This window comes from Chionomys nivalis, chromosome 4, assembly GCF_950005125.1.
Source record: "Chionomys nivalis chromosome 4, mChiNiv1.1, whole genome shotgun sequence".
Taxonomy (NCBI): Eukaryota; Metazoa; Chordata; class Mammalia; order Rodentia; family Cricetidae; genus Chionomys; species Chionomys nivalis.
Window position 1 is genome coordinate 84,686,891 of NC_080089.1, and position 23,585 is coordinate 84,710,475.

A 23,585-nucleotide genomic window follows, 5' to 3' on the forward strand; every position below is an offset into this window, starting at 1 on the left:
CCTAGTATCAGAATGGTCACTTTGCTGTCAGAGACTTCATGTGGAGCTGTCCCTCCACATCCCTTCTCTTAAGAGTAGCTGAAGCCTGGACCACACATCCTAGTGAGTAGAGCACAGGCCTCTGTTAGTGCAAAAAAAGATGGGCCAACTGACAGTTCTATGCTGCTATGCAAACAAGCCAAGTCATTTCTCACTTTAAAGTCTGCCACTGATTTATGTGAAGTCTCCACTCTCCACTTCTGAATCAGATAGGTCAGTGGTTTATTTAGATAAGTAATCACAAAGGCATTGCGAGGAGTTAGTAAATAATACAATTTAATTTCCCAACACCCTGCATACACTGTAAAATTAATGACACTCAAACTATTATTACAGATTAAAATCAGAGGTGAGCTTCATTACTAAGTCTAAGATTTACCAGCTTCTAAACCGTTTCTTCTGGTAGCATTTTAAAAAAACAGATCTACATCCATTAGAGTACTGCCGGTATTTCCAATAGTTTTATAAAAACATTTTAGAAGTCCATTTTTCAAGAATATAAAAATTATCTTCAGAAAGATGGTTGTGGCCTTTCTCCAATGCCTCCAGCCAGCTGAAACACCACCAAACTCACTTCGCCTGCAAGCCTATCGGCACTTTCCTACAAATCACAGTAAGAGATTAGTGAGCGATATGGCGCCAGCCATCCATCGCTGGCTAGTCTAGGGGAGATGCTTCCTGATTCTGTTTACATTAATAAGTTCCAAAATCCATAAATAATAGAAAGTAGGTTGGATTCTTCTAAATAAGGTGAGTTTTCGATTCAGTTAATAAAAGTTTCCAAAGTAGAGTAAGAAACCAAGCCCCTTTAAAATCAAGATGGTTATATACTAAGAATAAGTAATTCGTAGGATTTCCATCAGAGAATACCCATAGTCATGTAAGTAACTGTTGGTGTCTCCGAGTCCCCAGTTCAACCACAGCATGTAAAAAGGGCAAATGATAAAACTGCAGAAAATACAGGTAGTAAGAATGTCATTAAAAGAAAAATTTGAAAAGCAATTCAAAAGTCCAGAAAGAAAAGCAAGCATTACCTGCTGCTTTGGAAATACTAAAATAAACTTATAGACTTTTAGAGGGAAACTTTTAGAGGGAAAAGAATGAATAATCTATAATAAGTTAAAATTAGCACGTGTCAGACAAAGGATATATTAAATACTCCTGCACAGGCAGAACATTATACCTGCAAGAATCTGCACTAAAGAACTGTTTGGGAACAAATTAAATTTTAACTGTTTAGCTATATACCTCCCAGTACATTCAATCTTAATCTCTAAGAAAAATGTATTATTTTTCCACAGTGTGAGTCAAAACACAATCAAACAGTGCTTTCTCCTCCCGTTCCCAGCTTACTTGTGAGTCTGCTTCTGCATATACTCGGACAATATCTTCTGTACCAGAGGGCCGGACAAAAGCTCGGGCAAGTTTGTACTTCTTCACCAGGTCGTTGATTGCTTCTTGGAGTCCTGGCGGAGTGACTGCTTGTCTTTCAGCATCAGTGGTGCTAATAACTCTCCTGTCGGCAACCTGAGCACAGACATTTCCTATCTGTTATAGAAGCTTTACCTGTTCAAAACAGTCCAACCCACAGAGTAAGAGGCAGCCATTTCAGGTTACTAGCCTACACGGTGTATCAGTGACGCACAGGGCAGGTGACGGGAACTGTGGTAAAATTTCCTGGTGTATTTAGCTAGAACCGTGTAATAGTTTTAACATTTGTCCAACTATTTAAGTAAAATTCTTCAGAATATAAAAAATTAACCAAACAGGACATTTACACATGGACTCAGAGCTACCATTAGAATAGTGGTCAATAACTATTGTCTCGCCCCAGTAGTTACTGATCAAATTGCTGATATGGCTGTAACAAGTGGCAAGCGATTACAGAAGGCCGAGGTAAGAATCTCCTAGATATGTCAAAAGCAAATCCAAATACCTGGTGGCCATTTCTGTGAACTCTGGCTTTAATCTCTAATCTCTCAACAATTCTACTGGAGAATATGTAGAGAGATGCGAATCAACCACCCATTCATCTGAAATGTCTTTAGAGTGTTCTTCTTTGAATCCAAGGTTCTACTGCTTACATCTAGCTCCAAAAAGTACTGTGGTCTGGTGTGGGGGTCGGCGGGTAAGAACTGTGAGGCTCAGTCTCCAAAAAAAGAAAAAAATTTAAGCATTATGGCATTATGTGAACTAAAAGTTAATTCTGAAGCAACAGTTTCAGTTAAAATGATAACATTATTTATCTGGGTTTTGCTTCAAAACAGTATGAGCTGGGCTGTGAAAGGAGAAACCTTTTTAAGCTAGTTAAATAATTTTTATGATTTTGTTCATTTTTTTTTTTTTTTTTTTTTTTTTTTTTTTTTTTGGTTTTTCGAGACGGGTTTCTCTGTGGTTTTGGAGCCTGTCCTGGAACTAGCTCTTGTAGACCAGGCTGGTCTCGAACTCACAGAGATCCGCCTGCCTCTGCTTCCCAAGTGCTGGGATTAAAGGCGTGCGCCACCACCGCCCGGCTTTTGTTCATATTTTTAAATGATGCATATTCACACATAATACCATTCTTTATCATAAAAGTGGAAGTACAGAAGAAGTTTTGTTTTTTCTTTTTTCTTTTTTGGATTTTCGAGACAGGGTTTCTCCTTAGCTTTTTGGTTCCTGTCCTGGAACTAGCTTTTGTAGACCAGGCTGGCCCCAAACTCACAGAGATCTGCCTGCCTCTGTCTCCCAAGTGCTGGGATTAAAGGTGTACGCCACCACTGCCCGGCAAGAAGTTATTTTTTAAAGTATGAGTAAAGCAGTTTCTATAAGGCTTTCTTACTTCCTAAGTAGAGTGTACATACAGACCGAAATGTAACCCACTCAGGAAACACTTGGCATGGGAAGACTGGAAGAACGCTATAGTCTGAAAGATTGTTTCATGTTCTCTTCACCTTAACTTTGAGTTGTCTGTTAGGAAGATCAACATAAATAGCATCCCACTGCTGCACAGTCAGGCCCTTGAGAGCCAGGATCGCCTCAATCACCAGCATGTCAGAAATGGCATCTCCAGCTGCCTGCAAGATTGGGGAAACAAAGCACATAAGCCACCATTACATAATCCCACACGGATGCTGGCCGTGTATCGGCAACCAGAGTGATGAATGCCATGGACCAAGGAGATGCACGTAACCATGACAGACAACACTGACATGGATCCAGAGCAGATTACACCAGCTCCTGAGAAACATCTAGACTGAGTCATAAGATGTCAGGGCCAAACTTTATTCAAATTCTTTAACTAGATCTCCTTTTAGATAGCATGACAGTGGTATGAACAGAGAAAATAAGCTTTGGCTCAAGACACACTTAAAGTCAGAGCCAACTCTAAGCTTCATTTCATAAAATGGAAATTATAACCTAGCTTCCTGCATTACTGCTGTGATTAGAAGGAAAAGTAGATAAAATGTCTGACCCATATCTCTCCTGGCTTCACTGTCGCTTTTCCATAGCAGTACTGCAGTTTCAGCTGTCGGACCCAAGCATGTAAATGGTACAGAATTTTCCCAAGGTTGTCTTTGAAAAGTTAGCCAAACACACAAAATACACACTCAGTAGCTACTAAGTATACTTGAACATTTCAACATTTTTCTGACAAAATATCAAGAAAAGGAAGCATATAAAAAATGTTATTTCTAGTGCAAGTCTCAACTGTGGGCACCACTGTTAGAAGCAAACCACCCAGCCAGGACTTCACCTTTTATAATTCTACATCCCATGTTTTGACTGATGTTAAGGTAACTCAGCCTGTCGCCTCACCACTTCTAACCTGGTTGAACAAGTCGATAATGCTTGCAAGCATCTTTGCAGCTTTTCCTTTCTCGTCTTCTAATTCTTGTGCTAGTCTTTTTATCTTCGTTTCAACTGCTTCGCTAAACAGTGCCTGCAGCAGAAGTATATGAAGTCAGTCACAAACTCCAGACCACCTTTCATTCCCAGGGAATCTGTAGAAACTGAATAGACAAATAACGGCAGCCTAATGTCTGCCATTAATGCTGAAATCAAATCAGAGCACAAAGGGTATTACTAAAGAAAAAGTTTATGGATTGTAAAAAGATACCACTTTTGACAAAAACTGAATACATATGAGCTCACTTCCTGAACTCTGCAGCAGGTACCTTTACAGGATATGTGAGAGGCAACATCAGCATGAGTTCACTGCACTCAACAGTACAGCAGCTGGTGTCAGATTCTTACTACCACAGACATTCCTATGTTTTGAAATGCCACACCCATCCTTTATAGTCCTCAAGAGGCCAGTATTGACGTGAGTACATAGTGATCAATCACTTGAGGAAATGGGCAGTTTTTGGTAAAATTAGATGCAGGGTGGTCACCTGGTTTTTTTAAATAAATTCTGACTGAACAGACCTACCCATTTTTTCTGTGAGTCGAGTTGAACAGATTCAGAGACCTTATGGACTTTACCTTAAAAACTGTACCAATGAAGTTACATTTCAGCTGCATTTTGTAGAAACACATTCTCCTTCTCCTTATATTCATGGCTCTTCAAAAAGCCAAATTGAAATTAGTGAAGAGAATGATTTAAACTACAGTCAAATATTCTCATGTCTACCTCAAATCCATTCATGGAAAGAGGTGATATACAAAGACATTTTTAAATAAAATCTGAACATAAAAATAATCTTTAAAAAGTTATACCCTTTAAAATAGTGACATTTATATTGAATTATATTGGCTTTTTATTTTCAGAATAGTCCTAAGAAAGCCCTGAAAACAAAAAACCAAACATAAAACACCTATGCTCATAGATGCTTTAAACCCAATAAAACTTTTCATCATAGCTACTCTGTAAGGAGTGGGAAAATTTTAAGAACATGAACAGAACATTTTAAAATAATTTATTGGGTTTTATGGGGGGGGTGTATATGTGCACACGCACGTGCATGCCTGCATGTACCTGTCTGACTGCAGCACTGATCCAACTCAAGACCTCACGCCTGGTTACAGAACTAAGCTCACCCCAGCTCTTTAAAGAACAAACTGGTACACTTTTTATGGAGGCTTGTCATAGCATCTAAGTATACATTCATAGTGTAATTTACTACTACCTAGCCATGTTACCAACTACAAGAGAAATCCATTATTAAGAAAAATGCCAGCTAACCAGTTGACTTCTATAAGAAAACTTACTGTGCCATGCCCATTTGCTTCAAAGTAAACTCCAATGTCAAACTCTTGAGCCTTGTGATGCAAATGCTTGACACCAGTTTTGGTGCAATAAACAGGTACCTACAACATATTAAAGACAACAAAGTCGGTTAATTATATATCTGTTATTCCATAAATAAAACAAGGAACAAAATCTGAAACCTCCCTCTGGTGCTAAAGACAATAAAGACCTAAAACACCCACACAGGGAATGACTGCAAGTAGGTGGCACTGTCTGCTTTGAGAAGGTTGTCCGAGCTATAACATGGAGAATGCAGGACAAAGAGATCTGCATGCTTTCTAATGAATGAGCCAATCCTCCTTTGTAGGTAAATAGCCTACACTAATGCAGGCTATATGATCTCCCACAATCATTCTGTAGTATACAGAGACAGCCACAGACCTCAACAAATGTGCAGGGCGCTATTCCAATAGAACTCTTACAAACAGTGGCAAGTTAGATCAGGTCCCCAGACTATTTCTAACTATTGGCATAAAAAGTTAAGAAAGGACAGTTAGAGATGGGTGTGGTAGCACACACCTTTAACCCAGCTCTCAGGAGACAGAGGATGGCCTGTTCTACAGAATGGGTTCAGACAGTCAGGACTACACAGAAATCCTGTTTTGAAAAATGAAAGTAACAGTAACAAAAAGGCCAATTAGACTTTCAAGACTGATCATGGCTAGTAATAAATCACCATGACTGGACCAGCAGCAATAAATAGGCTATCAAGGGTGGGTCTAAAAGATTTAGGAAAAACTGACAAACAGAACTACAAGAGAGACATCCAGTAAGATCAGTATTTGTTGGACTTGAAAAACCATAGGATGACGAGGGCCAAAAATACTTAATCCAAAAGGAAAATGGGATAGGAAGTAACAGTTTCTGGTGTGTATTAAGTTTCTAAACATACAAGGTACATACAGATGAAATTTTCAAACTAAACACTCATGCACTAAATGATGTCTGTTCAAAAACAGACAATGGATGCTGTAGTGGTACCAGAAGGTCAAGTCTCCTAGCAATACCGTGGCCTCTATCAGAGCTAAATACACTCAATGTTCACACAATGACATAAACTCACATCACACTACTGCGTTTCTCAGAATGTGTCCTGGGACCAAGTACCAACCCCATGAAAGGCCTTGAAGTGAAGCCACTATGACCATGTATTTAAAGTACGACAGAAGCAAGCAGCATCCATGATGTTTTTTGACCGTCTACTATTCTCTTAAAAAGCAGAAAATTCACATGAAATTTCATTTCTACTCCTCTAGAAGACTGACCGAAGTGGACAGCAGCTGGTCCAGGCATACTTCTTGGTCCCTTTCACCTGCTGTGCTGACTCACTTATCTGCCCAGAGCCTGCAGAAATTTGGAGAAAAGACGTGGGGCACCTAGCTGAAGGAAGTCAGTCACTGGGAAACTTACTTTTCTATCCTTACTTCCTGAGTGACCCAATGTGTCCATGGGCCTCACACTCCTGCCATTCCTTCCCCACAGTGGGCTGTATGCCTTCATGCACACTGAGGTAGAATAAGCCCTTCCTATCTAAGTTGCTTTCCAGGTCTGTGATCACAGCAATGAAGATATAGGTGTAATGTTACCTTAAGGGCTATGTTTGACAGAGGCATCTTCAGGCCTTCATGAGTTACAAATGTGGCTCAATAAGTCTTAGAAAAGATCTGCATTCATTATTAGATCACAGAATTCACAGGTTTTAATATGTTCCAAGGTACAAGTGCACCAGAGACATGTGAGCCTTTTGACCTAGTCACTGTCACCTGGACAGCGGTTCAGCTGTGTTCACTGTTCACATGTAGTAACATGATTATCCTCACAGAATGACCTTCCCACACTATTCAGAAGTGACCCAAACTGAGGACACTGAGGTACCTTCATAACTTCTTCTAGGTATCTTGTGGAGCTCCCATTAGCATATGCAGTCTGTACAACACCAATAGTCAGGCTTTCTCCAATCTAGAAGAAAACAATGACACACTTAACTTGCCATCAAAGGTCCAGGAGCCTCTGACAGGGATTTTTCCAAAAGAGGAAAAAAAAATTACTAAATTTATCATAATGATGATATTAATTATCTCAGGTATTATTTATTTGTTCTTAGAACTGGATGCTTTACAGTTATGATGAAATTCTCAGGAATGCATGCATCATCTGTTTTAAAGGAACCAAACCTTTACAAAGTTGCATGAGAAAGTCAATACCAAGAAAAGCACCAATACAATACAGTCATCTAGAATACCATCTTTATTGCAACTAAAACTAATGCCCCTATGCTGAAATGGCTGCAATTTCCACTTATTTTTGTTTTCCAGCCACAAATATCAGGAACTCCCCCTACCCCAAACCTCCCACACCCCCTATATACACTCAAAGACTCTGGTGTGGAAGTGCTCCCTAGCAAGCCTTGGATGTCTCCCCACCCCACCTTACCTCCAATAGTAGCTCCTTAAGGAAGCTGCTAATTAAGGTGGCTATCTTGTCTCCATCTATGAGATGAAAGCGACCGTCTGCATCACAGTAGTAATACACGATTCTGTCTGCATCCCCATCAAAGGAGCAGTATCTTTCGTTGGACTGCATTTCCATTCCTAGCACACAGGATTAGGATTAAGTGCATTTCAGACTAGGAAATGAGAATAAAGCTCACTATATAAAAGATAAGATTTTTTTCTCTGACACACATAACTATTTTCAATATAGATCAAAATTAACACTATATGCAACAGTATCGCACATCCACTATAAATTTTTCAAGAGATGTTTAAAAGATTCCTTGCAAAACACAAACCAATGTCTCCAGTTTTAAATACTGGTGTCCAATAAGTCTACTGGTGCTCTTTTTGAAGACAGATCCTCACTATATAGTCCAGGCTAGCCCCAACTTAAAAGTCGCCTGCCTCTGCCTCTCAGTGCTGGGATTAAAGGTGTGTGTGTCACAGGCCCAGCTATTTGTACTTTTCTTGCAGGTTAAATTCTTGCAAGGCAAACTTAAAAAAAAAAGGGTCCTCAAATCTATTCATGCTAGAATGTGATATTACACTAAAATAAAATTCTATTAACCAGCTGATTTGGCTACACAAGTTTCCCATATCATTTTTTGATACTTTGAGATTTTTAAAGGTAAGATTTCTGTCCTTTACATATTAGAAATAAAAATCAGCAATAGATAAAATATCTGCTTTGACTTAATAAGTATTTTATCTGTTTAAACTAACAGCAATAAGAAAAGTAATTAGGAGCACAGAATTATAACTTCCCAAGAGCTCACTAAGGATCTGCATAAAGTCACTGAAACTTCAGCAACTGTTACATCAGATTTATTAGAAAACTTTGCCGTCCCTTAGCAAGGATGCAGCAGACAAAGCCAGACTCTGTTAGCCTTGCTGCCTGCAGGTTAGAAAAACAGCCTGGGGGGGAGTGGAGGGCTGGATTTCCCCAGGACACAGAGGTCACCACAGCAGTAGAGGAAGACCTCAACAATCAGACAGATGGGTGAAGGTCCAGAACTGAAGGACAGGTAACGTTAATATCAAAACAAGCACTACAACGAAAAGGTTATATAAATTAAAATTCTACATGCTTGCTACAGTAAGCCAGAACAGACCACACAAGTGAGGCCAATGTAAGGCAGCTGTGGAGTGGTGAGGAGATGGGGTTGGATGATTTTGATAGAGAAATCAGAGTACAGGCAAACACTCAGTGGCCCAAGCAATACATCTGCAAGCCAGGCAAGGTTAGGGTCTGTAAGGGAGCATCTAGGATACCTCTTTACTACAATTAAAACCAGAACAGGGTTTTCCTAATCCTCCCGTGTGGGTAACACTGAATCACTGAGGATGTAAAGGCAGCCTTCCATTCCCTTTCCAGCCGGTCTAGTGCAGACAGGAAGACGAAGCTACTTACAACTGCTGCCATGGGACCAGTGATTCTCGGCGTGCTCACTGGGCCTGAGCCACCAAAGCCTGGCAACCTACCAGGAATAGAAATTCCCAGCCTGCATGCATCCCACCCTGAACAGACTAAATGAGAAAGGGAGCGGCCCCTGTGTGCTGACACGGCACTTCGGTTCTGACGGGACCTCAGTTTTGAGAGCTGCCATGCTAATGTGCTGTTTTCTGTCTGAGCTTTCAGCAAGAGCTGGCCGTGTTTTGAACGGCACTTAGAAACGAGAAGATTTCTAAGAACCCAAAGGGGCAGAACCAAGACGAGTGCTGTGATTCTTCACTCGGAGACAGCTCGAAAGTGAACTGGCTCCAAAGAGCTCTAGGAGCAGGTGCAGACACTGCCGCAGCTGGGACACACGGCTGCAGCTGGGACACAGGGCAGCTGGGACACGCCACTAGGACATACATACCCTGTGGGGGTTTCTGATGACTCTTCACGAAGTCAGCACCGCACAGGTGGTTGAGCCTCCCTGCAGTCCCGTCATTGAACAGCTGGACCGACAGGCCCTGGGAGAAGTAGTGCGCCATTTCTTTTAGCTTCAAGGCCCCTATGCCGTTTGCACAGTCAACCTTAACCGATCTGTTTTCATCTCCACTGCAGGAAGCCTTCAAAGGAAAAATCCATGGAAGGAAAACAAGTCACCAAAGAGAAGCACTATGATGCATGCACGTATGTGTACTTGAGAAGGTCGCTTGATTTCCCTTTACCTGTCTAATTTAATGCAAAAAACGTGTCCACAGTCAAACAAATTTCAAAACATCAAAGTCAACCTGAGCAACACAAGAGTGGTGCCACTGAGTGACAGCTTCCAGGAGAGCAGCTGCATTAGAACCGAGGCCCAGCAAAGCATGACATTAGCGCTCTTTCCTCGACAGCCATTTGATGTGCAGACGGCCATGCAGGTGTCTGAATAACACTAGCATTCTCTGCAGGGCGTATCATGTCACAGGCGTGTGGGCTTGGGGATGTGTTTTTTATCAGTCTTTCACCAATCCCCACACCAAAGCCTGAGTTCTGAGAAGCAATAGCAGTGCTGTCCAGTGAGCCACCCAACACATCTCCAGGGAATCCACCTAAAAGAAATTCCTTCCCAGCAGTACTTCCTCAAGCCAGGAGCATCTACATTATAATCAAGTTCATCTCACTGAATACTGACGACCACAAGCAAAGAAACCATGAGGTTTCCCAGGATGCACCTTGCCACTATACCCTCGCCAGCACACACTGATCAGCTAAGTCCCAGTCGGAGGAAAGAAAGAGAACAAGAGGTGAACTCTGTAAATGCGGTTGTTGACTGACTGTATCACTATATTCACCTGCTGAAATTCTAATCACGACGGAAAAACCCTCTCACCTGTTTGGTAAGTTCTACAAAAGCCTTGGAGAGTTTCTGGCAGTAGCCTTCTATGGTTGCCTTTCCGTACCGGCCTCCGGAATTCCGACAATACACCATGTAATGTAGCTGGGGCGTAGTCAACAGGCCATAATCTGCCGAACAAACACAAAAGCACTTCAGCTCACTTAGTAACAGAAGGCGCTCACACGAATTCATACCTTAAGAATGTTAGCTCCAGACCCCCATCCCCGACTCCCACTCCCTCACCCCACCCCCCCAAAAAAGATTGCAGTGCTGGTGAGATTGTCCAAAACAGAAGTACTTTGACCTGATAAACAGAAAGATTGTATATCTGGTTTTGGTTTTTCGACACAGGGTTTCTCTAAGTAAGAGCCCTGGCTATCCTGGAACCAGGCTGGCCTCCAACGCACAGAATCCACCTGGGATTAAAGTTGTGGAGACTGATTGTCATCATGTAAACAACCCTACAGGTGAGTTTCTGTTTACACTTTCTGATAGTCTCCCAGGAACAGGCATTAACCTTCACCCAAAGGTCAGTTACCTAGAGTGCCCAGCACCCACTTCCAGGTCAGTATCAGCTCGGATCCCCACCCTGTGATGTAAAATCTGCTTGCTTTCCCACCATTTTGCTCTTCTTTCTGCTGAACCTCACCCCCAGCCCCCCCCCCACACACACACAGAGAAAGAGACAGAGAGACAGAGAGAGCACACGAATGCAAGCGCCTTGGCAGTCCAATCACCAATAAATCTTTATTTCTACCCACGGGTAGTCTAGTTTGTGTGGATTATACCAGAAACTCAGAAATCATAAAGCCAAACTTTCAAAATATCCAAATGCATAAATACCATTGTAATCCTCAACATTATGTTTTTTGTTTTAATTACTGTGCTTAAGAGATCTGTAAAGCAAAAATGTCTCTAACCTGTAAGTCCCATTTTCCCAACAACAGAATAACTTCCCAGAGTGCTGGGAGATACTCTTGTCTGATTTGAAGGACTTTGATGAAAATGTTGATCATGTATGATAAAGAACTACTTCTTTTTTTTTTTTTTTTTTTTTTTTGGTTTTTCGAGACAGGGTTTCTCTGTGGTTTTGGAGCCTGTCCTGGAACTAGCTCTTGTAGACCAGGCTGGTCTCGAACTCACAGAGATCCGCCTGCCTCTGCCTCCCAAGTGCTGGGATTAAAGGCGTGCGCCACCACCGCCCGGCAAAGAACTACTTCTATAACAAGCTTGCTTTTCCTGGCTGCATGTGGACAGGATGTGTGCTTGATTACACTTGGGCAGGAAGAATATCAGGATGTATGCTTGTCTCTAATTGCACAAACACAGGAAGTATTATAGCCTTGTGAGTTTTGCCTTTATACACTCCTGATTAATGTAACTGTGCACTAAATCTTAGGAGTCCCAAATGCCAGGTGTAGACCTGGCGCCATATGTAAATAAAGCCTCTTCTTTGCTTAAAATTTATTCATGGTCAAACTGGTGAATCTCTGAATGACCTCAGACCCATAACAGTATCATTACAAAGACATAATTCTAAAAGTGCATAATTCTAAAAGAATTGTAAACTACTACTAATAGCAAAAAATAATCATTTAAAATAGGTTACAGATAAAATTCAAATGAAGCATCCTGAAATCACCAAAATACAGATAAGAGAAAATGTAATGGTTGTTCGGTCTCTTTAAGAGACAAGCCACGCCCACTCGTTCCCCCATCCGCTGAGGCAGGCAGGTCTTCCTTTCTGTTTCCCTCTTGGAGAGGCAGCTTCCGTCTCTCCCTTCTCCCCCCACCTCTCTCCCTCCTCCCCCGCTCTTTTCCCCTTCTCCTCCCCTTCTATAACCACTAAATAAATATCCAACCTCACTCTGCATGGCGTGTCTATCCATGTCTCTGTCTCTCACCCACCACCACAGCCATGTGTCTGTCTCCCTGTCCTGGACCAGCCACCACTGGGGGACCTGCAGTCGTCCCTGCCTGGGACTGGCTACTCTCAGGGCTCACTGCCTGCCACCACATGGCCCGCTGCCACCGCTTGGGAACCTGCAGCATTTCTGCTGCCTGCTGCCGCTGGAGATCCTACAGCATTTTTAATTTTGCCATTACAGAAAGATCTCAGCCCAGGGTGGCAATACACACCTTTAATCCCAGCATCTGAGAGGCAGAAGTAGGTGGATCTCTGAGTTTGAGTCCAGCCAAGAAACACAGTGAGACCCTATCTCAAAATAAGTAATAATAACCATTAATAAAGACAAGGAAAGGAAGAAGAGGGGACATTCTCTTTGAAAGGAATTCCTCATCACTTGACAGGAATTATCAAACCTAAGTCTATGTGACTCCCAGGAGCAGGGTTAAAGGTATCCTTGGGAACATTGCTCTAAACAGGAGAGCTAGGCCTTTAAGCAGAAAAACATGTCCACACACTAGGCTAAGATAAGGACCCCAGGAGAAGAAGAGCCTTTTATAATGTTGAAGCCTCATTCACATTGTAAGGGTGCATCACCCCAAGTCTGCACTTCCTGCAGTGTCTTAGCATGAAGAGACCAAATGAATCCCTCGGGAGCTGTCTCCATAAGCATAGGCCCTTGTGTGGCATTGCTGCCCCAATGGACATCGCCAAAGCCCAAAAGATGCCAGTCACTAGCAAACGAAAACAGACCCAATCAGGCAGTGGCCAACGTACCTGGTAGAACACTAAACTCTGCCAAAATAATACATCTTAATAAATGTGCCACAAGTAACTTTCCAAGGAAACGAACACCTTTCATACAGAATTGGACTCAGAACACCAGGAGCAAGAAGCAAGAGAAATGAATGCTAGGCATGAGTTAAACCACTAGTTCTCAGCCTTCCTAATGCTGCAACCCTTTAATAGAGTTCCTTGTGTTATGGTGACTCCTTAAGTGACCCCTCAACCATAAAATTATTTCATTGCTACGTCAGAACTGTAATTTTGCTACTGTTATAACTGTAATATAAATATGATATGCAGGATGTCTGACATGCGACCCACAAAGGATGAGAACTAGTGAGCTAGATGAAACTCAGAGGAAGAGTTTGCAACAGGCAAAGGAGCATATATAAAGTTCCTGGGTCATCAGCTACACAAGAGAACAGCTCGGGAGGCCAGTCGCTCTGGTGGAAGGATTTGAGAGGAGGTGCAGAAAAATGGGGATAACCACCTAACTTCATTAAATGGAAATAGGTCAAAATAAAATTAAAAAGTATTCTAAATGACATGCAAAAGGAGGAAACAAGGATTTTGAGAGCAATACTGAAATTACCAAATCCTTAGTATTCGCTTTTGTTTTCTGTTGCTACAATGAACACCATGACCAAAACTAACTTGGGGAGGAAAGGGTCCACCATGGACTGCATTTGTCCAATGGCACAGATGGGTGCTGGCTTGTATGAAGCACCGCTGACTGAGATGAGCATCTCCATTATCCACATAAACACAACATGAGAGAATGCGGGTATCTCACTGGATTGTGACATGCAGTGGAACAGACACCATAGAGCAGATAGTGAATGAATAAAGGTATGAAGGTGGCTGGATATAGACCAAAGGAGGGGACTGAGGAGGGGACCAAGGAGCCCTCATCAAAAGGGACAGAAAACAAGCAGCAGAGAGGACCAAGAAGGAATGAATCCAAGCAGAAGGGTGAAGAGAAAACTACCATGGTGTGGGGAGCTACAAGGGTGTAAGCTATGGTGGAAAGTAATGAAGAAGGTAAAACCACTTACCTTCTTCCTATAACAACCACTGTTGGGGTGGGAGGGGTTTGGTGATCGAAGCACAGGTAGACAGCATGCAGACTGGATTAGGACCCCCAGCACCCATGCAAACACCCAGGCAATACTGGGCAGCTGTGCTGGCCCACCTCTAACCCTAGTTGGCTGCAAGCGAGTCTCTTTCCTATCATGAATGAATTGAAAGCATACCCAGTGGAGTCGCCGAAGAAAGCACTCGTGACAAATGAGAAAACAGCACTCAGGAATGAAGAGGGTTCCCTGGGACAAGCCGGCTAGCAAGTCTCGTCACACTGTCCTTGGCCAACCGCCCAGGTGAACCATGGGTGAAACAGGGAGCTCTGAGTTCAAGTGGGAGATCCTGCCTCAACATATAAGGCAGGAAACAATCAAGGAATGCCCACCACTGACTTCTGGCCTCCACATACATATGCCAACACATGCACACACAGAGACAAAAAATAAAAAAGGCTGTCAATCCTTACTATAAATACTGTACTGAAAAAGCCTCAGGCTCTCTGAAGCTTAACCCAACACTGCAGGATCTCTACTTGTCCAGATGACCCAGCAATCTGAATTCAGGTGAGCAGAGGAGACAGCACTCTGAACAGCCAGACACGGCCACCTGTATCAGACTACGGACTGGTCAGGTGAGTGATCAGAGGCAGAAGCTCAAATCAGAACAGGATCTGCAACCATTTCTAAAATGGGCCTAAAGATATTTCTGTTATGCATTAAGACCAAGCAGCTTTCTCAGCATTGACAATTATATATTAAAAATATTCAAAATCTCTGGAAAATGTTGACAGTGTCAAATACTCAACCAAGATTGAACCGTTGTGTAAAAAAAATAAGCAAACCCACCTAATTAGTATGTGAATTTGCTTTCTTCCTTTAAAATGATAAAATTATATATAGCCAGGCGGTGGTGGCACACACTTTTAATCCCAGCACTCAGGAGGCAGAGGCAGGCGGATCTCTGTGAGTTCAAGACCAGCCTGGTCTACAAGAGCTAGTTCCAGGACAGACACCAAAGCTACACAGAGAAACCTTCCCTCAAAAAACAAACAAACAAAAAATGATAAAATTATATGTCTAAAGAATTCTTTTATAATAAGTTTCTTCATGATATATGATCAACAAACACCAGACTTACAATTTTATATAACTGTATACCAGGTGTTGTAGAAAATATATCAGACAGAGGGGTCACAAGTGGAAAAGATTTAATATGCTATGGCCCATGGATAAAGTCATATGACTGCTCAGAAAAACCTGCAATATTTTAAAAGTTTATCTAGTTATTAATTTAACTTTTATTGTTTGTTACTTCCAAATTTTAAATATGTGCTACTTTTGAAATTTAAAAACAATTCCTTGATGATTTACTTACATACCATAAAATTTATGATACTACATACCATAAAATTGGCCTCCTAAGACAGTCACACCGTCTAGTACAGACTGTGAAAGTTTCTCACTGCTGGGCCTGAGGAAGGAAAGAAAGACTTAGTAAATGGGAAAGCACTGGAGGAGTGTGCTCACAATTTCAACAGCATGATCACTGAATTTGAAAGCTATCAACTTTGGCAAAATCACAGGGTAAATTACAAGCGTTTTCCCAGGAGCCTTTGCACAGGTGATTTCTTAGAAAATTTTGGCTTTTATATTTACAAAGAAAAGGGCTGGAGAGATGGTTCAGAGGGTAAGAGCACTGGCTGCTCTTCCAGAGGTCCTGAGTTCAATTCCCAGCAACCACATGGCAGCTCACAACCATCTGTAATGTAATGAGACCTGGTGCCTTCCTTGCCAGCAGTACATTGTATGCTAAATAAATAAATAAATATTTTTTAAAAAATTTACAAAGAAAATACAGTGAGCCAGGTATGTGGATGCAGACCACTGATTCCTCCCACCTACTTGAGAAGCTGAGGCAGGAGGATCACTCAGTTCAAAGCCTGCAGAGACTGGGTTCAAAGCCAGCCTGAGTAAATTTGTGCAACTATATCAAAATGTAAAAAGGGGCTAGGACTGTAGCCCAGTAGAAGTCCTTTCCTAGTATGCGTAAGGCCCTGGGTTCAATACCCTGTATTAGCCAAAAAAGGAGAAAGTGAGGAGGAATGTAAAGAAGAGCTGGAGAGACGGCTCAGTAGTTAGAGTGCATACTGTTGCTGCAGAGGACCCAAGTTCAATTCCCAACATAGGCAGCCCACAGCTGGCTGTAACTCCAGCTCAAGATCTGATAACTCTAACCTTCTCAAGCACACACACACACACAAATAATATTTTTTTTTTTTTTTTTTTGGTTTTTCGAGACAGGGTTTCTCTGTGGTTTTGGAGCCTGTCCTGGAACTAGCTCTTGTAGACCAGGCTGGTCTCGAACTCACAGAGATCCGCCTGCCTCTGCCTCCCAAGTGCTGGGATTAAAGGCGTGCGCCACCACCGCCCAGCTACAAATAATATTTTAAAAGATATAAAAGGTACCCTAACTCATACCCAAATACCTTTCCTAGTTTGACTGTAGCAATATGTATCTTAGTTAATAACAGCAACAATCAAGACTGAATGCACACAGTTTGGAGTATGGAGCCTTAAACTACTGAGAGCATAGAACCTAGTTTTCATTTTATAAAATCATAACAAAGTACTCCTCTATCTGAAAAGCCAGGGAGTCATTATGTAACTACAGGTAAGAGCCAAACACAGTGATGGGACACTAACTGACTTGAGGGAATCAATCTATTAGCTATTTCTGCTGCCTATGGACCTAATGTGTGAATAGTTTTTGCAAAACCTGGTACCACGACACAGGGTAAAAACTAAATCCAAGCTTTCCAGAGAATGAGAAAGAAGACTTCGATGAAGCAGAATTTGCATAAGAGGGAAAACTACTATTGTTTCAAAGTAGCTTTTTAACATTGCAAAAAAGCAGGCTTTTGTAAAGGCAAAAGCTGCTGACAGTGACAAGTACAGAGACTATAAAATGCTGCTTCCAGTGAATTCCAGAACAAAGAAATGACAGAACACCAGAACCAGCAACAGATTAGAAACCAAATCTCCAAGTGTGGTTTGTTTAAAATGATGTGCTCTGACTGCAGCGGGGAAATAATCCTACAAAGCGTCACATAATTAAGTGCTTCTGACATGCAGGAAACAGCTATTTTGTACATTGTTATTCCATGCAACTCTCACATAAATTCTCATTCATCACTAACCCTGAGATGGAAGCTCCCAAAGACTACAAGACCTGCTGAAATCATATAAAGTTTAAAACTAGAGAGACTCCAAACCCAGACAGTCACCATGTGCCACTTAAAAAGGTAGGATGTGCACTGAGCCTCTCTTAGTCCTTCCCACTGCCCTTCGTCCTGAAAGGAGATGCAATATTTTACAGATATTTGCCCTGGGGCAGGCAACTCGGATCATCACCTGGTGTCTCTACCAATAACTACGAAGGCGGGCTGCTGCAGATCCACGGCTTCTTTCTCCATGATGGTGGTAAGCACCTGAGGCATATCCTGCTCCTCAGCACTGGCCAGACAGGTAGCATGCTCCTCCCAGGAAGGGGCCAACATTTCCCCCATAGGATCAATCAATTTCACACCATTGTCTTCCTAAAAGAGAAAGAAACCTTAAGGGGAGCCCAGAATGGAAGTGACTAGAGGAATAACTTTTGCTATCATCCCTCCAACTGATGGCTGAGCAGCTGCCCTGGGGACCACTGGTACCAATCAATGCCAGGCACCAACAGGTGTTTCCCTGATGTGGAATTCCCCTCTGTATGCTGTGATTACTGTTAATGAATAAAGAAACTGCTTTGGACCTATAGCAGGGCAGAACTTACCTAGGTGGGGAAAACTAAAGATTGGCACTCCAACATGTGCTAACTACATTCACGTAAAACCTAAAAGCTTAAAAATAAAGCCTAGACACAAAAGAACAGAGTTAAACATGGTTTGGTAGCACATGGGCTTTGTTTGCTAGAAGCAAGCAGAGGCATGGCTCCTTTAAGAGGTTTTCTTGATTCAGCGGTAGCAGAAAAAAATATCCGCGCTGTTTGGAAAAGGCCATGGCAAGGGTGGTGCTGCCAGCACAAACTCTGACTCTTTCGAAAGATCCAGCTATGGAGCATTTAAATGGGGTTTATGAGCAGAGTGTGACAACTGGCTTAATGGCAACAGATCGGTGTGAGCCTAAAAATGGGGTAATGTACATGGCTCTCAGAGGCAGGAAACAGTTCCACCATGCTGTGCCATCCATATTTGCTCTAGCAATGCCACAGCTTAGTTTTTAAGAAGCAGTCCTGGTCAGAAAATAATTATACACAATAAAGACAAATTCAGATAGAAAAGACCTCTAAATGAGTCACACTGTTGGATAAATATGTAGGCTTAGGAGAGAGAAGAAAAAGTATATAGACAGTTATAAAAAGAAGTAAATGGTTCTACAAAAAAAAAGTAAAGTCTTTAAAGAGACAGAGTACAGTCAAAGATTAAAAGGAATAAAGAATAAGTCATGTAAAGATAGTATATACACTGAGAGTCTGGATTATGTACACTATTGTGTTTTCTTTGAATTTTTTGACTGCAGAGAGGCATCTGATACTCGGAACTGCTAAGCCAAGCCAACGTATATACTTTAAAGGTATCTTGATTCCAAAACATGGGTCTAAGAATTTGTTGCTTTGGAAAAGAGGTTCTTCTTTTGTTTCCACAGAAAATGAGAACCTGTGGATTAATTCCAGACTAATGTGTTTTGATGAACCAAGACCCTCCCAAAAAGTTGCCCCGCACACCCCCAAAAATTGTTTATAAATGTTTGTTCACGTTTAAAGAGGGATATGATATAGAAGTGAATGATCTGCACTGGTGTGGATCTTGGTCCACTGATATATATTTCTGCTCTTAAGGTGTTGTGACTGTGCAGTTTACTTAAAAATGCAATGTATCCAAAAAAAAAAAATGCAATGTATAATTAAGAAATATAGGCTAATAGATAATCATCTATAATAGTCAAACTTGTAGTCATGTTAGGTTTTTAGATATATAGAGATATATTTTAGTCAAATCTTTCAGAGACCTTCAGAATATGGCATTTAAAATGTTTTAAGAACTTGGACTTTTCATGACAATGAGACACATCTGCTCCTGGAAGCACCAGTCTACTTCAAGAGGATGATGGGTATCAAAGAGGCTCCTTATGGAGTTTGCTAGTCATTTGGGCAAGAAACTGTTCTTGCCTGGACTTCTTGATGGTATGCTGTATGAACTGGACATGCAGGACCCAGAGAAATGACTGCTGAACTTGCCTAAAGGTGAGATGGTCCTTCGGGGTTCCTGTTACATAAAAGAGTCTGCCAGACATTCTACAGAACACAGAAAAAAGTTACTAATGAACTTTGCCATTACAAGGCAGAACAGATCTTCAAATTTCCTGCTTCATGGAAAAGTCTGCTGAATACTATGAGCCTGTAGGCTGAAGATGGATGCTCCAACAGTATAGAAGAACTTTGGGTGACTGTCCAGGCAGCAAGATGTCTCTGTCAATTCTAGAGTTTTGGAAGTTGCTTACAATGCACCTCTTCTTTACTTAGGTAATATATCCTTCTGGAGTCTTTGATGAAATTGAAGAATAGATAGAAAGTAGATATAAATATTGTAACTGTAATTCTTGCTCTGATAACTGTTTTGTTATATGTATGTAAATTTTCTTTGTTAAAGTTAAAACCTTCCTTTTTATTTAAACAGAAAAGGGGAGGTGATGTGGGATTCCCCTTTGTATGCTGTGATTACCATTAATGAATAAATAAACTGCTTTGGACCTAGAGCAGGGCAGAACTTAGCTAGGTGGGGAAAACTAAACAAAATTCTGGGAGAAAGAAGGCTGAGTCAGGAGACATGATGGATCCTCCACCAGAGACAGACATGCTGAACCTTTGCTGACAAGCCACAACCTCGTGGTGTTGAACAGATTAATTGAGATGGGTTAAATTAAGATGTAAGAGTTAGCCAATAAGAAGCTAGAGCTAATGGGCCAAGCAGTGATTTAATTAATACAGATTCTGTGTGTATTTCGGGGCTGAGCAGCCAGGGACAAACAAGCGGGCTCTTACAACGGTTCCCTTGCATTACCTCTTCAGTTCCTTGTGATACTATCATGACTAATAATGTCTCCATTCAAACTTGGAAGGACATTCTGTTACTTCTCTACTATGGACACTTTCCAAACAAAATAGCCTCATTTCATTCCCTCCACACCCAATGCAGCTAGACGGCTGCTAGGAGAGAGTGGCTTCAAACCCAAAGGACCATACAAATTAGGAGGCACACTCCCAGCATTAGCAAAGTGCTCAGACACATTACACCAACTTGTTACCTCGGGATTGTGGGAGGCCGTAACCATGACTCCAATAGTGGATTTTGTCTGCTTTGACCTCAGAACAGCTAGTAATCCCATTCGAAACATGATATGGTCAAGATGCTGGGCATTTGTCCGAAACCCAGCAGTCCCATAATGGAGAATGAGCCCCTGTGGCTTGGAATGGAATGCTGAGCGTTTAGAAACAGCCTCTAGATCCATGTCTGCAAAAGAAAGAAACATTATTATCAATAAAAAGCTTTCAAGGACCATTTGCTTCCAAACTGCCAGTACAATATAACACGCCTGTTTCACTGGGACCCTCTCCAAAGAATCACGTTGGGGTGAGGAGGGGGAGGGAGGATGGTGCGGGAGAATTGTCAGTATTCTGTCAATCATGTATTTTAATAAAACGCTGATTGGCCAGGCAGGAAGTATAGGCGGGTCAACCAGACAGGAAGTAGAGGCAGGGCGATGAGAACAGGAGAATGCTGGAAAGGAGGAAGCCCATTCCCTGCACTTGTGCCCAGACTCCGAAGAAGCAACATGTGACCTGCCCGCTGTGAAAGGTACTGAGCTACATGGCTAACATAGATAAGAATAATGGATTAATATAAGTGATAAGAGCTAATAAGAAGCCTGAGCTAATGGGTCAATCCGTTTTATAACTTATGGAGATGTCTGTGTGATTTTCTTTGGAGCTTGCCGGCTGTGGGGTACCGGGCGGGACAGAAACCCCAACAAGCTGGCCCTCATGTTACAGATGGCACCCAACGTGGATAACTGCATCCACATAAAACCCACGAGAGCTTGGGAAGTAATTCTGGGCAGAAAAGAATAAAGTAAAGCACGGCTTCTTGGTAGCAGCAATTTCTCAGGTCTGCTCTGCTTGTTAGAGGCAAGCAAGCCCTCTCATCTAAGAGAGGCTTCCTGACTCAGCTTTAGCTACAAAACCCTGCAAATCTTTTAAACGGTGTTGATGAAAAGCTGAACGCATGCTTTTCGGTTTTCAGCCGTAACAGGAAAAAAGCTGCACTGTTTTAAAGTGCCGGCTTTCTGGGCCGTCCTGCCAGGGCAAACTCTGACTCTTTCAGGCAGGTAGTCTGACTGAGTGCGGTCTGTGAGCAAAATGCTGCAGCTTGCTCACTGGCAGGGACCTTGAAACGCCATAGAGTTGTGGTGATAAAAACGGCTACAGCCGGTACCTCCGCCATGAGGCTGGAAAGCTAAGGAATAGGTTGGATCCAGCCATTAAAGCCATGGTTTTAATCCTCTCCATAAAGACTCATGTGGTCTGAAAAAGAGAGATATACAGTAAAGAGAGATTCAAAGATGAAGAAAACCTCTAAATGGTTTACAGTGTGTTAAAAATATATGCAGGCTAAAGGTTAAAGTCCTTAAAAATAAAAAAGAGAGTAGTTTGGGTGTGGTGGTACACACCTTTAATCCCAACACTTGGGAGGCAGAGGTAGATTGACCTCTGTTGACTTCAAGGTGTGGCAGGACACACCTTTAATCCCAATACCTGGGAGGCAGAGACAGACAGATCTCTGTGAGTTCAAGGATAGCCTGGTCTACAGAGTTATTCCAGGACAAAGATATACAGAGAACCTGTCTCAAAAAGTAAAAGTAAAAATAAAAGAAATAGAGGTTAAAATAAAGTCACATAAAGATGGAAAATACACAGAGAATCTTGATACTGTATGCTATTATGCTCTGTTTGAATTGTTTGAATGCTGAGGAAGGAGCAACTTAGGTGTGGGCCCCAGTTAATAATCTAGTCTGGTGTGAGGCCAGCGGGAGACCAAGGCTGAAGGTCAGACCCACAAAGGGCTGAGTGCCTCCAAATGCCTGGGGAATCCATGTGACTCACTCACTATTCCTCGCAAACTAGAGAGAAACCATCTCAAAGGAAAAGCAAAGTGCAACCATTTCCTCTTGTCTAAGACCTCCAAGATCAGCCAGGACATCTCCAAGATGACTCTCCAATTTATTCATAAAAACAGACACAACAATCTTCTAAATTTATGTCTAAAGCTACTCACATCTGCACAATGCTGCCCAAGCATGGGCCCTGTTCCCCCTAATACTCTGAGACACCTCCAATTAATTTGAGGTTTTCTGCCTCAGCAAGCAGGGTGCATGCAGATTCGTAGACTGTGCACTTCCTGGGTCAATTCTATCCTAGGTAGCCCAGAGTAGCTGTCCTTCAGCTAACAGCCACACCTCCTTGCTTTATTGTCCTTCCTTGCTTCAATGCACAACGCCACAAGAAATGCCGAAAAATGTTTGCTTCTATGTGATTTGTAAAATCGGTCCTTCCCAAGCTAATTTAGTTCGTTCCAAAGTAATCAAACTTTTGTTCACAAGAACGAGTATATTTTTGTAAAAATTGACCTGTAGGAAATGTATCACGATTATTCATAAGGGTGTCAACCACTCTTATGAAATCCAGAACTCTCTCAAAGGAAAACAACAGTCATATAACAGCACGCTTCCACCCTTTAATGCGTTTGGAGTTCTAGAACTAATTTCAATAGGTATGGGAATGGTTATTAAAAGTCCCAACAGTGTCCAAGCTATAAGAGCGAACAGCGAAGCCCGCTTCTTTCATTCATCCTGCTATACTCGGTAGTACACTCTGCTCCCAGCTCCCGAGTACCCGCGGCTCCCCGCCCTCCAGCGTGAAGTCGGCACGGACCTGGGCCGCACTGAGCGGTGGGTAGGTGTGTCCGGCGATCACCCCCAGTCATGGCTGTCCAGGAACCCCCACCCAAAGCGGCCCGACAGCCTCCAAGCCCGCTCACCTAGTACCGGAGCAGAAACGTCCTCTCCACATTCGAGCAGCCGCCGCGCAGTGCGCACCAAACCAGCTTACTCAGACCCTGAAGACGTGGC

General features: G+C 42.2%; 2 protein-coding genes across 2 annotated transcripts in view; one reads left to right on the forward strand and one right to left on the reverse strand.

Annotated features, from left to right (window-relative positions):
* The window catches only part of Dop1a (DOP1 leucine zipper like protein A), a 92,218-nt gene extending 92,114 nt beyond the window's left edge, over positions 1 to 104 (forward strand). Inside the window, exon 41 of the mRNA XM_057768801.1 lies at positions 6 to 104. The gene's annotated coding sequence lies outside the window, so the exon portion shown is untranslated. The remainder of the gene's footprint in view (positions 1 to 5) is intronic.
* Pgm3 (phosphoglucomutase 3) lies at positions 8 to 23,585 on the reverse strand. The gene is made up of 13 exons (XM_057768808.1): positions 23,495 to 23,585; positions 20,706 to 20,911; positions 17,760 to 17,944; positions 15,752 to 15,819; positions 10,572 to 10,705; positions 9,627 to 9,822; positions 7,703 to 7,860; positions 7,141 to 7,228; positions 5,230 to 5,324; positions 3,845 to 3,958; positions 2,970 to 3,092; positions 1,393 to 1,566; positions 8 to 640 (listed from the first exon to the last, which is right to left on the reverse strand). The coding sequence occupies exons 2-13, from the start codon at positions 20,907 to 20,909 to the stop codon at positions 551 to 553; spliced, it is 1,629 nt and encodes a 542-aa protein (XP_057624791.1). The 5' UTR covers positions 20,910 to 20,911; positions 23,495 to 23,585; the 3' UTR covers positions 8 to 550.